The sequence below is a fragment of the Oreochromis niloticus genome, unplaced genomic scaffold (genome assembly GCF_001858045.2).
Source record: "Oreochromis niloticus isolate F11D_XX unplaced genomic scaffold, O_niloticus_UMD_NMBU tig00007510_pilon, whole genome shotgun sequence".
NCBI lineage: Eukaryota > Metazoa > Chordata > Actinopteri > Cichliformes > Cichlidae > Oreochromis > Oreochromis niloticus.
The window spans coordinates 890,798-909,085 of NW_020328614.1; the positions used below are offsets into that span (position 1 = coordinate 890,798).

General features: G+C 41.4%; 1 protein-coding gene across 4 annotated transcripts; it reads left to right on the top strand.

Annotated features, from left to right (window-relative positions):
• The first annotated feature begins 8,496 nt into the window (after window positions 1–8,496).
• LOC100697293 (chymotrypsin-like protease CTRL-1) lies at window positions 8,497–12,712 on the top strand. 4 transcript variants are annotated; one of them, XM_025904899.1, is made up of 5 exons: window positions 8,497–10,361; window positions 10,726–10,906; window positions 11,170–11,390; window positions 11,478–11,599; window positions 12,018–12,712. In XM_025904899.1, the coding sequence occupies exons 1-5, from the start codon at window positions 10,298–10,300 to the stop codon at window positions 12,408–12,410; spliced, it is 981 nt and encodes a 326-aa protein (XP_025760684.1). In that variant the 5' UTR covers window positions 8,497–10,297; the 3' UTR covers window positions 12,411–12,712. The 4 variants fall into 4 exon arrangements, with proteins under 4 accessions (XP_025760684.1, XP_025760683.1, XP_005461524.1 ...); XM_025904898.1 differs by having other exon boundaries at window positions 8,499–10,361; window positions 11,161–11,390; XM_005461467.3 differs by having other exon boundaries at window positions 8,503–10,361; window positions 11,170–11,387.
• Window positions 12,713–18,288: the final 5,576 nt, after the last annotated feature.

Here is an 18,288-nt window from a genome sequence, read left to right on the forward strand (position 1 = left end):
TTTTACTGGACTGCAAACGTCTTCAGTTATGTTTCAAAGAACTGAAGTGTTTTTCCCTCTCAGCATATTTGTGTAAATATCAGTGTGCACAGAAGACCACTGATGGCAGCTCGTAGAGCCAACAGCTCCTCAGCCTCCTCAATCCTGAGCTCCTTCAACTTTGTAAGAAAACCTTTGAGCCACATGGATGTAGAGTAATGTTGGCCAGTATTACACTTTGATCAATAACAGCATTATAAATATTTGTAATGATGTCACTGATGAGTTTTTCTCAGATACTGTCTGTCAGCTAAACTTCATTAATGATGGCAGGAAGGATGAAGAGAAGCCTTCCTCCTCTTCCTCCCTTTGTGTGTTTCTGTGCTACTTTTACTGTTGGTCGTGCTCAGTCACTTGTATTCCCCGAATGCAGTAAAAAGTCTTGTTCTGTACTTTAAGTATGTTAAACTATAAACAAATACACACAAACACAACAAGCTCATATATTTGACATATTAGTAAACAAATCCAAACACAGCGAGCATCCTTTTCACCATCTGGATGATATTTTGCAGCAGTCAAATCCAGGTTAATTCTACCTGATCCAGCTCTGCAGATTCTTCTTCTCCTGTCTCCTTGTCCATCTCTGGACTCCTCTCCTCTCTATCACATTCTCTCTTTAAAGAAGTGGCTCATGGCCTACAAAATGAATCCCATCTACTGATTTATATTTCACCACAATAAACATGTGATGAAGCCATGAAAGGACACACGGATGCAGCGTTTTGAACCCTCTGACTTTTTGAAGTAATGAAGGAATACACACAAGCTCCAAACACTTTTACACAACTGCAACCAGCTGATATGTAAGTGTCACTCAATGTGTCAGAGCTCTGTCTCCATGTCCAAGGTGTGGGTATAACCCCTATGAGGAGTGTGTGTGGTGGTGTGGTGTCCAAATCGCCTGTGTGGGTTAGGAAGGTGGGTCCAGAACAAAAGGAGTCTCTCAGTCTCTCAGTGGGTGTGTGATGAAGGCACACAAATAAAAAGCCAGCCATATGTGTCAGTAAGATATAGAAGAATACATGAAAATATTAGCCCCCCATTTTATTTTTATGCTTAAAGTCACCATCTTTTGGAAAAACTATTGTTAATGTCTATTTTGCTGTAATATAAGTTTCTCCAGCAGAGGGAGCTCTGTGCCTTACTCATCAGTAGCTGACAGCTCACTAGAAGAAGTGTAGTCAGCACCGAGTAGCTCCTGTTAACCTGCTGTTTCTCTGTTTTTGCAGTTAGTGCACAAATAATCTGTTGCGCGGGAGATGAGTTGGTCCATCATTTTCTACAGTGTAACAAACACGATGCAGGCTGATGGACTAACAGCTGCTAACTTCCATCCAAACGCACATCCAGTTCACTTCATGATGAGTCGCGTCCCCACCAACATTGTTAACAACACACACACAAACAATAAATCAAATCAAATCAAATCACCTTTATTGTCACGTCACATGTGCAGGTACACTGGTACAATACATGCGAGTGAAATTCTTGTGTGCAAGCTTCACAAGCAACAGAGTTGTGCAAAATACAATAACGTGCAACAAGCAAAGTATAAAAATGGTTAATCTAAAAAGTAATAAATATATGTACCATATATAAAGGTATATACATTACTGAATGTGTGTACTAAATATGTTTTTCTACGTGTGTGTGTGTGTGTGAGAGTGTGTATATACATGTTTTACAAATGAAATAGAGTAAACAAAATAAGATATATAAAATATAAAATATACAGAGGTTGGTATGTGCAAAACAGTGGCATTAATGTACAGTTTGGAGTGCATAATGTTGAAGTTCCAGTAGTGAGGGTGAGGTGTCTATGACGTGTTCAGCAGTCTGATGGCCTGGTGGAAAAAGCTGTCTCTCAGTCTGCTGGTTCGGGACCGGATGCTGCAGAACCTCCTTCCTGATGGAAGTAGTCTGAACAGTTTATGGCTGGGGTGACTGGAGTCCTTGATGATCCTCCCCGCTTTCCTCAGGCACCGCTTCCTGTAGATGTCTTGGAGGGAGGGAAGCTCACCTCCAATTATCCGTTCAGCACACCGCACTACTCTCTGGAGAGCTTTGCGGTTGTAAGCGGTGCTGTTGCCATACCAGGTGGTGATGCATCCAGTGAGGATGCTCTCAATGGCACAGCGATAGAAGGTCCTGAGGATGCGGGGGCTCATGCCGAATCTTTTCAGTCTCCTGAGAAAGAAGAGGCGCTGCTGCGCCTTCTTCACTGTCTTGTTTATGTGTACTGACCACGTAAGATCCTCAGCCAGATGTACACCAAGGAAGCGGAAGCTGCTCACTCTCTCCACAGCAGCGCCGTTGATGGTGATGGGGGTGTGTACTCCTCTGCACCTCCGGAAGTCCACTATCAGCTCCTTTGTCTTTGCGACGTTGAGGGTGAGATGGTTGTCTTGACACCAGTTGGTCAGGGCGCTGACCTCCTCCCTGTAGGCCGTCTCATCACCGTTGGTGATAAGACCCACCACTGTAGTGTCGTCCGCAAACTTCACAATGATGTTGGAGTTGTTAGTGGCCGTGCAGTCGTAGGTGTAGAGTGAGTACAGGAGAGGGCTCAGTACACACCCCTGTGGAGCACCAGTGTTCAGTGTGATGGGGGATGAGGTGGTGCTGCCCAGTCTGACCACTTGGCGTCTGTCAGACAGGAAGTTAAGGATCCAGCTGCAGAGGGAGCTGCTCAGTCCTAGATCCTGCAGTTTCCTGTCCAGCTTCGAGGGAACGATGGTGTTGAATGCTGAGCTGTAATCTACAAACAGCATTCTCACATACGTGTCTCTCTTCTCCAGGTGTGACAGGGCAGCATGGAGTGTCAGGGCTATGGCATCATCAGTGGACCTGTTGTGGCGGTATGCGAACTGTAGAGGGTCCAGTGAGTCGGGTAGTGCGGAGCAGATGAAGTCCCTGACCAGCTTCTCGAAGCATTTGCTCACGATAGGGGTCAGGGCTACAGGTCGCCAGTCGTTCAATGAGGAGATGGTGGATGTTGGGAAGGCTGTCAGCTGGGGGAGGGGAGCCCCCTTGTGGTGAGAGAGCACAGTTGCACTACTGAGCACATGTTCCAGTGATCAGAGTTGGAGCTAACACATAGCAAGAGCCACCTGACAGACTGACTCAGCAGGGGATGTCTACACACGGTGTGAGTTGTGTGCGTCGCTAAAGAACTGTGAGTAGACGTGGAGCCCTGCCTGGAAAGGACAGTTTTAGTCTTTTATGCCAGTTAGACATTTAGTGGATGTAGAAGTGCAATGTGTTTTGACCTGTTCGCTATGTGGCTAGTTCATGCTACTAATGCTACTTGTTATGCTACATGCTTGCTAGCTGTAAGCTAAAGCCATTTGGTGTTTTGTGATATATATTGTTTTGGGAGTAGTGTATGAAACTTGTGCATGTAAATGTTCATATAGGAATCCCCATTTGTAGTTCTGGTTAGATTCGAAGAAAGCTAATGAATCATAATTCATGACTTAGATGTTTATTACATTCAGTATTCTGTACATGTTCTGTTCACAGACCACACCCACACCCCTCACCACTTTGTAAGCCTGCGGTTGCATTACTGTGTTGCTGTACTGTGCTGTTAAGCTGAGGAATCACAGTAAAGACGGTATAACCTTTAACTGTGCGTCCGGTGTGTTCTGACCGACACCCCAAGGTGAACACCACTGCTATTCAGCCAACGCCTATACAGTCCTGGGTTCAACCCAAACTAACAGTGGAGGATTTGGGTACAGGGACGATGGTGGCCGTTTTGAAGCAGGCTGGGACTACAGACAGAGAGAGGGAAAGGTTGAAGATGTGTGTAAACACTCCAGCCAGCTGAGCCGCGCATGACTTGAGGACGCGGCCGGGAATCCCGTCCGGACCAGTAGCTTTGCGTGGGTTCACTCTCCTGAAGCATCCTCCTCAGACACAGTGTGCGCACTGACGTCATCCGCGGTGCGCACACTGTCCGGTCTCATGGTGTTCGCTGTGTCGAATCTAGCGTAGAATACGTTTAGATCCTCACACAGAGAGGCCGTGGTCTGCGGTGTGCTGGTTTTCCCTCTAAAGTCTGTGATTGTGTTTAGTCCCTGCCACATACTCCGAGGGTTGTCAAACTGTTGCTCCACCCTGTCCCTGTACTCACGTTTGGCTGCTTTGATCGTCTATAGTATTGACTGCTTTGCACATGTAAACAAACAAGACATGGGGCTACCAAATGGCAGCTGGGAAGTGTAGTGGTAAGGCTACACACCTTTGGAGCGGGAGGTGCAAGTTTGATTCCTATCCAGTAAGGGTCCTGGCTAGACGCCCCATGATAAAAAAAAAAAAAAAAAACAAGCCCTGGAATGGCACGGCTATGTCTTGTAGCATGGACACACAAACATTTCACTGCATGTTGTACTCTGTATGATACTGTATGTGACAAATAATACCTCATCTCAAATCTGCTCCTTGGAAAAAGAGAAAAAAAAAGTAGCAATGTGTATATAAAATCAAACAAAAGCAGCTTTATTTCATCATTTTATTCCTAACATGTGTCTAATCTGACTATTTGAAGACTGAAAAACTATTGTTGACACTATGTTTGTTTTGAACAGGTTTCACATTTATATTCACCATGTTATTATGAATGACCAAGGTTATTATCGTTAACGAAAACTAACGAAATAACGAAAACTAGAAGTGAAAAAACATTTTCGTTAACGGAAATAAAAATAAAAACAAAAAAAGGAAAACTAACTAAAACTGTAATGAGTGTTCACAAAACTAAATAAAATTAACTGAATTTATAGCAAAAATGTGTTTAGTTTTCGTTGATGTGTGTGTGTCATACACAGTGTTGGGAAGGTTACTTTTAAAATGTATTCCACTACAGAATACTGAATACATGCCCCAAAATGTATTCTGTAACGTATTCCGTTACGTTACTCAATGAGAGTAACGTATTCTGAATACTTTGGATTACTTAATATATTATCATGCTGTTTACAACTACGTGAATGTACTATTGCTGTGATTTATTACTGTTACTGAAGGTCCGCGGCTCCGAACCGTAGTAAAGGGACCTCTGGCTAATACGTCGGGTTCCGTGTCGGGCTGGTAGCCGAAAACTAGCTTTACTTTGTTGTCTGGGTCAACTTTGCTTGCCAGAGACAGAGAGAGGCGTTGAAAGGCTGCTCCAACGGAACTTATTTTTTCCGGAGGAAAACACGAACACAGTGTACAGTTGAGTCTTAATAGCTTACTTACAAATGGGCTCGTCAGACACTCTTCTTGGCTGCAGTGGTTATTATTATATTTACATGCTTCCAGCTCCCGTTTTTGCTCCGTGACAGCTCGGACTTTTCCTTTCTCTCCCTCCCTCGCTCACAGACACATAACGTGTATGGTAGTCCATTCTCGCTGCAGCACGGACTACACTGCCCATGATGCTACATTCTTTAGGGCCATGCCTGTAGCATTCTGCCTTGTAGCTTAGCACAACAACAACAAAAAAGCGCTCTCTCACCCAGGAAACACGCAGAGAGAGAGCGCGTCACCCTGTAACCATGGCAACCGTAACGCTGCCGCCTGGAACAACATTACGTAGCTGTCAAACAAACCCAAACAATCCTGACCCGCGACAATATGAAACAGGAAAGTACCGCAGTGTAATCCATTTATTTCAACAAAGTAACTGTATTCTGAATACCACCTTTTTAAACGGTAACTGTAACGGAATACAGTTACTCATATTTTGTATTCTAAATACGTAACGGCGGTACATGTATTCCGTTACTCCCCAACACTGGTCATACAATAGTCAAGGGTGAAAATGAAGTTTAGTTTCCAGGTTTTTTTCTTGCTGTGTCTCATTATGCCAGCAGGTGGCAGTACGTTAGTCGAGTCGTCTGTGTCGCTGCACCGTCCACGCGCAGAATCATGTCAGGAAAAGTCTGGAGAAAGCACCAGCTTCCAATTTGGGATTACTTTGAATATGACTGTGTTTTGGATAAAGCAAGTGTCTTGTAGTGGAAAGAGACAAATTATGAGGCACATTTCTAAAAGGAAAAAAATCCCACAAACCTTAAAGTGCACTTGAAAAGCTCACACAAGAAGGCTAACCTAGCTTACCTGGAGAAGGTAAGGGAGCACGCCCAACCCTCATCCCCAGAAACAGAAGCTAACACCAGGCAAGGCAGCGTGATGCATCCCGAGACAACAGGACTGGGATAGCTACATAACTGTGTGAGTCAATTGCCTTAACACCCGGTGCTGCAAGAGTTAATAGTCTCATTGGGGCCAAGATATACATTTTATAGTTGCCTGGTATCAATGGTTGTTCATCTGCCTTTATTTATTTATTTAAAGAACCCATAGGTGGGAATGTGAGTTGTCTGTCTCTGCGTGTTAGCCCTGCGACAGACAGGCGACCTGTCCAGGGTGCAGGGTATGGTAGCTGGAATAGCAACATACCCAAGGATAAGCAGAAGAGAATGACTGATATGATGAAACTGGGATTTTGTTACACTTTATTGCAAACACAACTAAAACTAAAACTGAAACTAATCAAAACTAAACTGAAACTAAGGATTTTCAAAAAAATAAAAACTAAACTAAACTAGCAAACAATTAGTAAAAACTAATTAAAACTAATATAAAATTGAAAATCTGAAGCCAAAACGAAATAAAAATAAAAACTAATGAAAATTGCAAAACTATTAAAACCCTGTGAATGACACAGAATGATGATGTGGGAAAAGCTAAAAATATACATCCATCAATTCTCTCCTGCAGGGGTCGCAGGAGCCTATCACAGGGGTTATATTAGAGGAGCCGTGGTGCGCCCTAGACAGGTGTCCCGTGTGTCACAGTGTCAACACACCAAGACAAACAACCATTCAACCCCACAGACAACATAAAATGACCAGTTAAGCTAACCCCACTAACTGCATGTCTTTGGATTGAAGCTGGGGTACGTGTTCGATTCAAACTTCTTGGTGTGAGGCAACAGTGCTAACCACCATGCTGCCCTCAGGTAATAGTTAAAAAAAAGAATCTTTATTGACAAAAAAAGCCATTCTAGAGAAAAATTAGGAACAGTGAACAGACACAACAATACAACCCTGTCACATATATTCAGCTCAGATCCACAGGCAGCAGAGATTCAGGACCCTTACAGGACTTGGTGTGGGTGTGATGTGTGGTCACCCACGGTTGTAGTGAATCATTTGAGTCATGTACAGGGTTGTACTTCCATCAGGAAGTGTTGACTTTATTTTATTGTACCCCTTCGGGGTACACTATAATATAACAAAAAGGGCACCTGCATCATACATGATAAATATTAAAATAAGATCATGTGCAGATATCACTCATCAGTCTTTAGGCAACGTCCTCTGTGTGAACATCGTCAACACCAAGTAATGCTGTTAGACCTGTTTCATTGGCCTCACAGTGGTATGTCTGTGGAAAGAAAATGTTTTTCAAAAAAGCTGAAGATTATTGTTTTACTTTTCCCAGAACAAGTGTTTTAAAACACAAACTCTTGGACACAATTCACATAACTCTTATATTGGAAGTCAGACGTTGGGCTTTTGGGGGCCTGTCTTCAACCAAAAAACACTGCTTACTGACCATAAGTGTTGGAGGAGAAAGTTAGTAACTCTGCAGGGACATTGTGTGGTGATAATCACACATTAAAGAAGAGAACTGGAGGCATTTATAGAGAAAACTGATTAACACAATATGTCTGTGATAAGTATGAAGGGGGTTTATTGCAGAAAAATATGCATTCGTTATACTTTAAGAAGTGAATTTGATAAAAAAAAAATCGGTCTGGCTTATCTTAACATGCAGTAACACTGATAAAATCTATTATATGTGAAACACAGCAATCTGTGTGCTTCAACACAAAATGATTGTTGTTGTTTCACTGTTACCAGAATTAATGCTTTAAAATACAAATGTCTGTATATGAATTTGAAGTGATTGCAATATGATCCTGTGCAGATGTGACCCACCACCTACTGTTTCCTGTGTGGATAAGTAACGTATGTGTGGCACTGAATTTAAATTCATCACACAGTCATTTAAGAGACAACAAAATGAAGCTCTGTTTAGCACCTCATGCTATGAAGAAGTCTTAGAAACTAAGAAAACCATCTTGAATAGCAGATCTACAGTTTGATGGTACAACATCTTCAATGAATGTGTAAAAACAGAAGTTACCTTGGCATCTATTAAGTCTTGTGAAAGGGGAAACAGGGACTTTAGACTTATATACAGAAGGTCTACAGTGTGACTGACGTGCATCTACATTTAGGTGCATGCATCTGAAACCTGAACCTCCCTCTTCTCCTCAAATTCTTCCGCTAATGTTTTACGCTGGCCTGGAGAGATTTTCTTCTAATAAGGAGCATTTCCTCTGTTATTCTCTCATGTGTCCTTAACAGTGTGAAGTGCTGGAGCTGCTCCTCATCTTCTAAATTTACCTGGGGCTCCAAAGCCTCTCTAAACCACCAAGATGAGAAGTATGCGCCATATATTTAAGAATTCAGAGAATTTAAAAAAGGAAAGTGCAGAACCTGTCGCTCCAGATATTTGTCAGAGGTGCAGAGGTGCATGCGTTTGGCTCTGGTGGACCTGCTGAGTGTGTCCTTTGGTGTGTGATGCTGGGTGTTGGCAGTGGTCAGTGCCTTCTACTTGGCCTTGGTACATGTGACAAAAAATGGCAACTGCGTCCGAAATTTGATGACATTAGCACTAAATAAATATGAACTGTGGCTTTTTGAGCAACTTTCTGCTTTGAGTCAGTCATTCTAGAGCAGGGTTCTCAACTTTGCCCCCGTCACTCCTGTTTGTTTTTGGGTGCAGTGCTTTAAATTGTTTAACACGAAGACAATCCGAGCAGAGAGCACAAACATGCTGATGGACTGGATGTGTTAATTCAGTGAGAGTCACACACTAATGTGTACACTTTAACTGCACTCAAGAAAAGCACAAATACCAACGAGCCTGACTAGATTCTTTAGTGGGGCCCTGATGACTGTGTTGGAGGTGGAGCAGAACCAAAAATTTAGATACTTAAAGTCTGAGATGATCTGAAACAGGTGCAGTTAACAATGGCTCTCCAACAGTTTGTGTGCTGCTTCACTGTGGTGATCATTTTCTTCTGCAAAGGTAAGAAAACTGATTTTTCCTCAGATATTTTCTGATTACTGAGGTTATATCAGGGGTCGAAGAAATACGAGATAAATTAGAGCTACAAATGCTCACTGTTCTAAATACATCTTCTGCAGAAGTGTGAACAGTGCGTGTTGAGGGATGTGGGGTCTTTGAGGATGGAGGCAGCTCTCCTTTGGACTTTGTGATGGTAGATGCTCTGCAGAGAGGGCAGCGGAGTCCTGATGATCTTCTCCGCAGTTGCAGTTGTTATCACTCTCTGCAGGCGTTTGCGCTCCATAGCAGTAGTGCTGCCGTACCATGCAGTGATGCAGCTGGTCAGTGTGCTCTCCACAGGGCAGCTGTAGAAGCTGCTGAGGATCTGGGCTGACATACCAAATTTCTCATCCTCCTCAGGAAATACTGCCACTGTTGAGTCTTCTTGACCAGCTGTGTGGTGTTCAGTGACCAGGTGAGGTTATCAGTGATGTAGACGCTCACTTACCTAAAGCTGCTCACCCTCTCCACTTCAAGCCTCTGGATAAATAGCGTTCCATGAGGCCTCCTCTTCTTCCTCATATCCACTATCATCTCCTTTGTCTTATCAGTGTTGAGGTTGTTGTCCTCACACCATGACACCAGACCGTCCACCTCTCTCCTATAAGGCGCTTCATCCCCACCAGTGATGCCACCGATCACTGCAGTATCGTCCGCGAACTTCAGTATGATGTTCCCTTTGTAGGAGGCAACACAGTCGTGGGTGAACAGGGTGTAGGGGATTGGGCTGAGGACGCAACCCTGTGGGACACCAGTATTTGTGTGATGGCTGACGTCCTGTTGCCAATCCTGACAGACTGAGGCCTGTTGATGTTATCCTTGTCAGAGGATGGGGCTGGGGACACAACCCTGCATAAATGAGTTTCTGGGTGTGTGTTTTCAGAAAGGGTCCCCAGGCTAGGCTTCCCCAAGCTACCCAATCAAAGATGCAGATTGTCTCGTAAGATGTTTTAAACATAAAGACCTAAGACTAACTGGCTGGATTTTGATAGAAGAGGTAAAAATATACAACTGTGATCAGATCTTCAAGTTGGAAGAAAAAGTCAATGCTTCCTTTCACATGTTGTCTGTGAACAGGTTTGTCTCTGTTTTCTCATTTTCAGGTTGTCATTTAGAGCAGCCCGGTAAGCATCCAAGGACCTTTGAACCTTTTCTTCCTCCTGTCAGCTGAACAGTAATGAGAACAAATACACAGTAACCTCCACATTTGTTTCAATGACAGTGTGCTGACTTGTGTTTTTTCTTTAAACTGTGAAATTGTTCCAGTCCTTCCACTTTTCTGACTAAGAGGAGGAACCATCTGTGTATCACATGTATACCACAGTCTAATGTTCAGATGCTTCTCAAAATAACATCTACATAAATGTCAGCGCTCAGGATCTCCACGAAGAGCGTTGCATTAAACTGTTTTTCTGTCACCTCTGAGTGGTTCTAATGTTGTGGCTGATCTGTGTACTCACTGTTTAACTGTGATCTCTTTTTTGTCAGAATGTGGCATCAGGGCTGTGAACAGCAGCAACATCACAGGAGCTCATGATGCAGCACCAGGAAGCTGGCCCTGGTTTGCTAATGTACACCTTGTTGATGGAGGGTCTGTGATAGACGAGGCTTATTGTGCAGGTTCTCTGATCACCGACCAGTGGGTGCTGACAAGAGGATTTCTACCACAGTGAGTCACTGCTGCAAGTTCACAGTTTGTTGAGGAGTAATATGATGATGATGTAGTGTAATATTTGTGCAGTAAATGACTACTAGAGATATTTTTGCGGACCTAATACCACAGACTATACCCAGGGGAATCTACACAAAGTCTGTATGGTTTACCGAAGATACAAAAATCAGGCTGTAACTTTAAGATAATCATTGATTGCTTTGCTCTGTGATAATGATCAACATGAGGCACAATAAAAAATATCTGTTGTGGGATTTCAGAACACTGGTGGTCTATCTGGGCCGCAACAGCCGGTCAGATTCAAACCCAAATGAAGTGTATCGGACACTGGAAAACATCGTCTGCGATCCAAGTGACACAATCTGTCTTCTGAAGCTGTCGGCTCCAGTGAATTTCACAAACTACATTCGGCCAACCTGCTTAGCCTCAGAAAACAGCACTTTCAACAATGAGACCAGCAGCTGGGCCATCGGTTACAGTAAATCATAAAATATTTGATTTTATTTTACTTTGCAGTATTGTGTTGGAGTCTTTAGAAAAGCCTGATGTTTAACTTCTTTCCAAACAGGTGGAGTCAGCAACAACCTGAAGGAGGCAAGTGTATCAATATTGGGAAACAATGAGTGCACAGCCAGCTATCCAAAAATCACAGGCAGCATCATCTGTACGAGAGCGTCGGATTTATGTTGGGTGAGCACAACTTTTATTTATTATGTAATCTGTTGTTGACTGTCACTGAGACAATCTCACCTTTAGTCACACTTTGGTTTATTTGTTTTGTTGTAGTTGGCCATAAATATCATTTATTTGTTTTATCTGATTCCTTTTAAAGAGCTGTCTGAACCGTTCTGTCTGTGGAATCGATACTTTTATTGCACCAGAGCAGCTGAAATGGTTCAAAGTGGTTCATGTTTCCTAAGTGGACAGACTGACATCCATGAAGTTTTACTGACTGTCTTATACTGTGATGATCAAGTGTTCCCTTAATTTATTTCAGCAGTTTGTAACAAAAACTACAGACAAAGTTAAAACTTTAGCAGGAGGAAAAAGGTCGACCTCTAAGAGTTACACATCTGTCTTACTGACTTTTATCAATGTCTTTCCACAGAATACTTTTGGGGCACCACTCATGACTCAGAGTGAATCTGTCTGGCTCCAGAGTGGACTTTTGACGGTCATTAAATGTGGTGAATCTCCTTTTGTATACACTGCTTTGTCTCAGTACCAGAAATGGATCAGCGAAACAGTCACAGGGACGCCACCAGGCTTTGTTACCTTCCCCTCCCCACACAGTTCATTGCAAACCACTGCTCCTCCCACTGCTCCTCCCACTGCTCCTCCCACCGCCCCTTCCACCACATCTCCCACTGCCCCTCCCATCATCCCGACATGTGTCGGTGTGTTTTGCAGTGGTGAAAACCTGATCCACTTCACTTACTCCACATCACTGTGTGTTCTTGTTGTGTTGCTTCATGTGTTTGCTGGAACTGTTGGAAACTAGATCAACACATTTACTCAAGTTCAAGTACAAACATGAAGAATTGTACCTGACATGTTACTTTACAACTTTAAGAACCTTTGATTCCAGGAGGGGTTTTTTTAATAAAGGTATTATTTTTATTTGATTTTTTTCCCTCTATACATCTGTTTGTATTTGCTGACTAAAAACTGGTTGTCATTAAGAAATGAAGCCTTCTTAAATAATTCTGAGTGAAATGTTAACATGTTGTTATCACACATTCACTCATTTCTGTTGTTTGCTCAAAATCTTAAAAGTAATCAATTAAAATCCTTTGAAATCTTCTTTTGTGGTTGAATTTCTTCTGTGTCCACATAATTAATACATATGTAATTAAATATGTATGGTGTTTTATTTTTTTTCACCTCCAAACATTAACATATGAGGTCATCTTTCTAACAGCGAGCAGGAGGTGACTGTGATTCTGAAGCAGACAATGACACTGCTGGTCATTTGTTCTGTGACCAGTTTTTGGTTTGTATATTTCAACATTTTATTTAATACAACATGTTGTATTCTTTTAAGACATGATCCACTGAAGAGCCAGAAAAGATGATCATCAGGATCAATTCTACCTGGTGATTTACAAATCACTGTCCTTCATATGTCACATCACAGCAAGCAACTGAAGCAACTACCAAGGAGAGGGCAAATACATTAGAGGATTACCATGGCAACCATGGTCACTGGTCACCAACCCATCAGCAACAAGCACAAACTGCTCTGGATTAAAAACTGGATTAAAGGACACTTAGTGAAACAGGAAAATTCAGAACATTACAGGAGTTTGTCAAGAACCAAGATTCACACGCACAGTGAGGACCCAGCTGCAAACTCAACACGAAATTCACAGGAACTCTGCACAGATTTATTTCGCATAGATAAATGATCAGGAACAACCAACAGAATGAGAATAGAACTCAAGCCAAGGAAACCAGGAACTGAAATGCCCTGGGAAGCCATGATTGAGACTGTGGGAAGCTGCAACAGAAAAGGGAACAATTACTTGTGTGTGGGAAAGCGGAGGGTGAAAAGTAAGATCTAGAATGCTACAATCAGACTCAGACCAAGGAGAGACAGATGTAACTGTTACGGGTCCGAAATTGAGGATGAGAGTAAAACAATGATGGTCCAGAAAAGGTCGTTCAAACAATTGATTTTAATGAATGCACGCAGCGTGGAGAGGTGCAAACTGCAAAACAGTTGTACATCTCTGCCCAAAATACACTCTAGATTGCTTTTATAGCATCAGGGTATTGTAACGCCCCTTCTTGCGTTTACAAGCACATAATTTGCATGTACAGAACATTCATGTATTTTAAGAATTAAATGCAAACACAGAGGTTCCTCCTTGTGGCATACTCTTCCGAATATAGTGATGACCTAAGGCCTTTGAGGTCACCATGGACTGGACATCCTTCCGTCACCTGTAACTAAGCAAACTCAAATACCACAAGAAGCTGAATACATTCAGGCCTTTGCTCAGCTACTATTTTACTATACCAATATACTCAGCATATGAGTTATGATATATATATATTTAACTCAATCATTTTAAAGTAGTTATAACTGCACCTATAATAAACATGTTAATATTTGATTAGGATAACCCCTATAATATAAATTATAACATAACGCCAGCAGCTTCAATAAATGCTTGGATGAAATGATAATTAATGCAATGACAAGATGATGGTTATGTAAAATAGTCCCTATAATTCTACAATTCCCCCTTTTGACGTCTTCCAAAGACGTCACTACACTATTCCCAGGTCCACTACCTTCGCTCTGACCCTCTCTCTGCTACACCTTACTAACCTACTGTGTTCATCTCAGGTTCCTGTCATTATTCAAAGTTGGTTCCCAATATCATATCAGGCAAAATCACAAACCCTACTGCCACGTCTGCTTTGTTAAGCTCTTCAGTTAGACTCTGTACCGGTTTGCCAATCTGTGTGTACATGTCTCTACACTTTTAATGTCTAAATGCACATCTGGATGTATGTGCACTTGTATGTCTATCTGCATCTATGAGTCAGTGGTTTTTCATAAGAAACGCGTTAAAGTGAAGAATGTTTCCTGACTATTAACTCCTGATACTGGAGGGACTTTCCGGGTTGCCCAACCTCTTAGGTTTGGCCTTTTACACTTTTACTAAAGAAATTTTAACAGAGCCCAAAGAGATTTTTATTTTGCTCCTGTGCTTGACAGGTTAAGCAAAGTTGTTTTTTGTTTTGAAATTTTTCCCTTCTGTGTGTGTGTGTGTACATAAATAAGAATATGATAATCAACATAAGATCCCTGGTTTGCAAATGATTTTCTGCCCCCGCTGCAGGGCAACATCATGTGGTGGTGAGTCTATGTTGGCTAGTTTAATGCAAATATGTAACAGTTGCTTCATTACATTGCCCACTCAGAGTTGCGCAGTTTCAAAGTATGTGGAGAATTCAATACACATTTCTTGGCTAATTATTTTCCCTATAAAGTGAAATCAAACATTACATTTGATTTTACTTATGTATTATCCTGTTCTGGGCTCTATCCATTATATTAACTTTATTTAATCTCAATACTCTTTATGTGTGTGAGCAACGCTTTTAGTCTTATTAAACACAACCCAAGTAAAATGCACACCATCCCCATGTCAGCCTAAATCTCCGCTAAAAAGCACACTTCAAAGTTTTCTATCTGGATTTACGCCTCTTTTGGCCTCAAGCATATACATAACATGCAAAGGTTACTGTTAATGCCCGTTAGACAAGTTTCCATTATCTACAACATTTTGTTTCACCCGGCTCACCCTCACACATTTCCTGTTCACTTATTGCATATTTACCTTTAACACCATTTACCTCAGTAGTTGCTAAGCAGAAACAAAGCAACCTGTGGTCCACCTTTACCCTGTAAAATAAACCCCTGTCATGTTTGTGTCTGTAAGCATGTCTTGCATTCATTCATTACACTCCCCGCCATTCCTGCAAGTTAGGAGCTGTAAAGTTGAAAGCTGCATCAAGTCCAGGCCTTTGGCCTGGCCTATATTTAAATCATGTGTGTTTGTAAGCGTGCATGCAATTCACCTGCTATGTTCTCATCTTCCCTCAACATGTATCACCTGGACACTCTCACCAGTGAAGCTTAAAACCCTCTTGGATAGAACATCAACTCTAAACAAGCACAGATATGCAATGTGTATAAAATGAACTAAACCTGTGAATAGAATGAATGTGATGACAAACCTATGCAATGCAATATGAACCCTGTAAACAATATTACTGGTATTATTTTGTCATAAAATAAATCAAACAAATAACTTAAGCTGTGTGACGGCACCTTGCGTTTACGCCAGGCTGTGAACTGCCCTAAATCTACTTGCTACACCCCCTTTTCACCTAGTTTAATTTTTTCAATCCTAATTTAAACTATTCCTGACTTCCCTCAATGCACACTGTAAAGTGTAAAAGATACAGTTAGCTTTCTCCTGGTAAAAGGTCCTACATTATTTTCTCTACCTTTGGAAACATCCTCTATCGAGTTAACCCATTTCATTTTTCAAACTTAGGCCTGATTTCTTCGCCCCCTTTAACGGGTAGCGCATATCCGGTCTGAACACTGTGTTTGGGCAATTTACGAATTGTTGCAGGATTTCTATGTTATGTAAAGTTCCTCTCATCCCTTTTATGCTTCCATTATAACCTGTGTCTAACAAGCTTTTGATCTTCTTTGTAATATAAACAACTCGGTGTATTTGTGCTCTGTTCTTCTCCTTTCTCTCATCTGATCATCTCAAGCACGTCCTGTACCAAATTTGCTTCCTCTTTTCAAGCCCACATTTAATTACAAGCTCTAACACATTTGCCCTATACGGCGGTCTCGACGTGTTTCCTGTCTACTTATAAAAATACCAGAGTTATTCTCAGAACTCAGAGCTGAAGTTCCCCTTTTCTAAGTCTGTAGGTTCAAGAAGAGAGCAAGCTGCTAGTCGGTAAACAACTTTATCATCACATAAGTTATTAGGTAAACGTCACGTAGACACATTTCATGTAGCTGATAACATATATACAATTTTCCTTTGACATATCTGTATGTGCACGCCTAAATTATAACCTCTTATTCTAGAAATCAAAAATAACCTGAAAATAACACTTTCTGCCTCAGTTTTACCATACCTAAATTATCAAAAAACCTAAACATCATCAAGTAATCCTAAAACCCCTTTCAAATTAAACCTTAAATCCTGTAACTCCCCCCTTTTTGTGACACATCTCATGTGTTACAAACTCAAAATCCTTCACTCAGGTTAGGGCATTAAAAAAGGTTAGTCATATCATATTAAGTCTACATGCTCCGGACCTTCAAACCTGTTTTTAAGGAATGAAATCAAATTAATCATTATGTCAAATCTTTTCTTGGCTCCATCCACAGCCTGCATCCTTGGAACGTCCTATAAACAAAAGCCTGTGTGTTAACCAGAACATCACCTTTTATACTCACTTTCTCCACTGATGATCCAACCTGTGTTATAACCCAAAATAAACTTACACAGAACAGTTATTAATCATGTGTCCCCTCCGTTCATGGTAACTTAAGTTACATCAATGTTTCCCTTTTAGCATTTAGCATCCTATAATGTAATAACATAATCCAACCCCAATAAATAATTTTCTCAACGCACACATCAATATCCCAAAATCAGCATCCCCAGATTTAAGTCTCCCACTTGTCCTGTTTGTCAACCTTTTATTTATTTCCCCTCTTGGTCCCATCACTCACATTCACTCCCATGCATTCACACATGATATTTTTGCTGATCTGCAGCCTTCTGCGCACGTGATCAGATGCTCCACATCAGCAAAATGAGCTCAATCATTTGTTTTATTTCGTTTTTCCTTTTTAGGAAAATAGTTCTCTATACTTTTGACTGGATTGACTCGCTGCAATCCTTACTTGGTAATTTGTCCGCGCCGTCAGTTCACTCTCTTCCAGGCCTGCTTAGAGCAAAAATGAGAAAAAAAGAGAGCTGATTGTTAGCTCATCAAAGTACAAAACAAAATCACCTGACAGGTTTTTTCTAAGTGCACTGTTACAAAAACTATGGGCCCTTTTAGACCTGTCCATATTTATCAAAACTCCCTCTATTAAAATGAAAAACAACAGCCCCAAAAAATCTTAAACCATCTTAAATTTCACCCATTCAACACACCGAAAACCTCGCCAAAAGCTACACCGTTTCGTACACAACAATAACCCCGGTTAAGCACTTTACCATACTCAGATTCAGCCTAACACCTTACAACAATGTGTCAACACTAATTTATAAACCTCCTAATCAAATTTGCACCTCTGAACAATCTACCCCTCCTTTAAGGCCTCAATCACACACACACAGCAAGCTCCTCTGTCCACATTCACACGAGCTCTCAAACTTTTCCATACTCAGCCATATCTCAACAATTTAACTTGGCAAAAGAAATACATGTTTAAACTTTATCACATTATTGAATTATTTTCATTTTCTTTCTATACTAATCACTTACTTTGATCAATCAGTGCAAGAGCACTCCTGAGTCACTCTTATAAACACTTTTCTTTTGTTTTGTTTTTTTCCATCTCTTTTAAATCTTTCCATCAATTGTATTAACCATTCACACCATTCTCTCACTCATACAAGCAGCAAGCAGATCTTCATTGCATATGCTTATGTTCTTAGCCAGGTTTTTAATCAATATCTGTTCATTAAGCTTCAGGAGCTTGTCTTTATAAGGTTAATGCATTTTCTGTTTGTGTGTGTATGGGTATATGTTATTTTGCATCTATGACTTCACAGTCTCCCAGACTTCTTCCCAACTCTCCGGTTAAGCAG

Bases quoted from the DNA above. Each gene is read 5' to 3' on its own strand.
- LOC100697293 (XM_025904898.1), top strand. From the start codon at position 10,298: ATGTTGTCTGTGAACAGGTTTGTCTCTGTTTTCTCATTTTCAGGTTGT. The intron at 10,362-10,725 runs GTAAGCATCCAA...CTTTTTTGTCAG, and splicing joins TTGTCATTTAGAGCAGCCCG to AATGTGGCATCAGGGCTGTG. The intron at 10,907-11,160 runs GTGAGTCACTGC...ATATCTGTTGTG, and splicing joins ACAAGAGGATTTCTACCACA to GGATTTCAGAACACTGGTGG.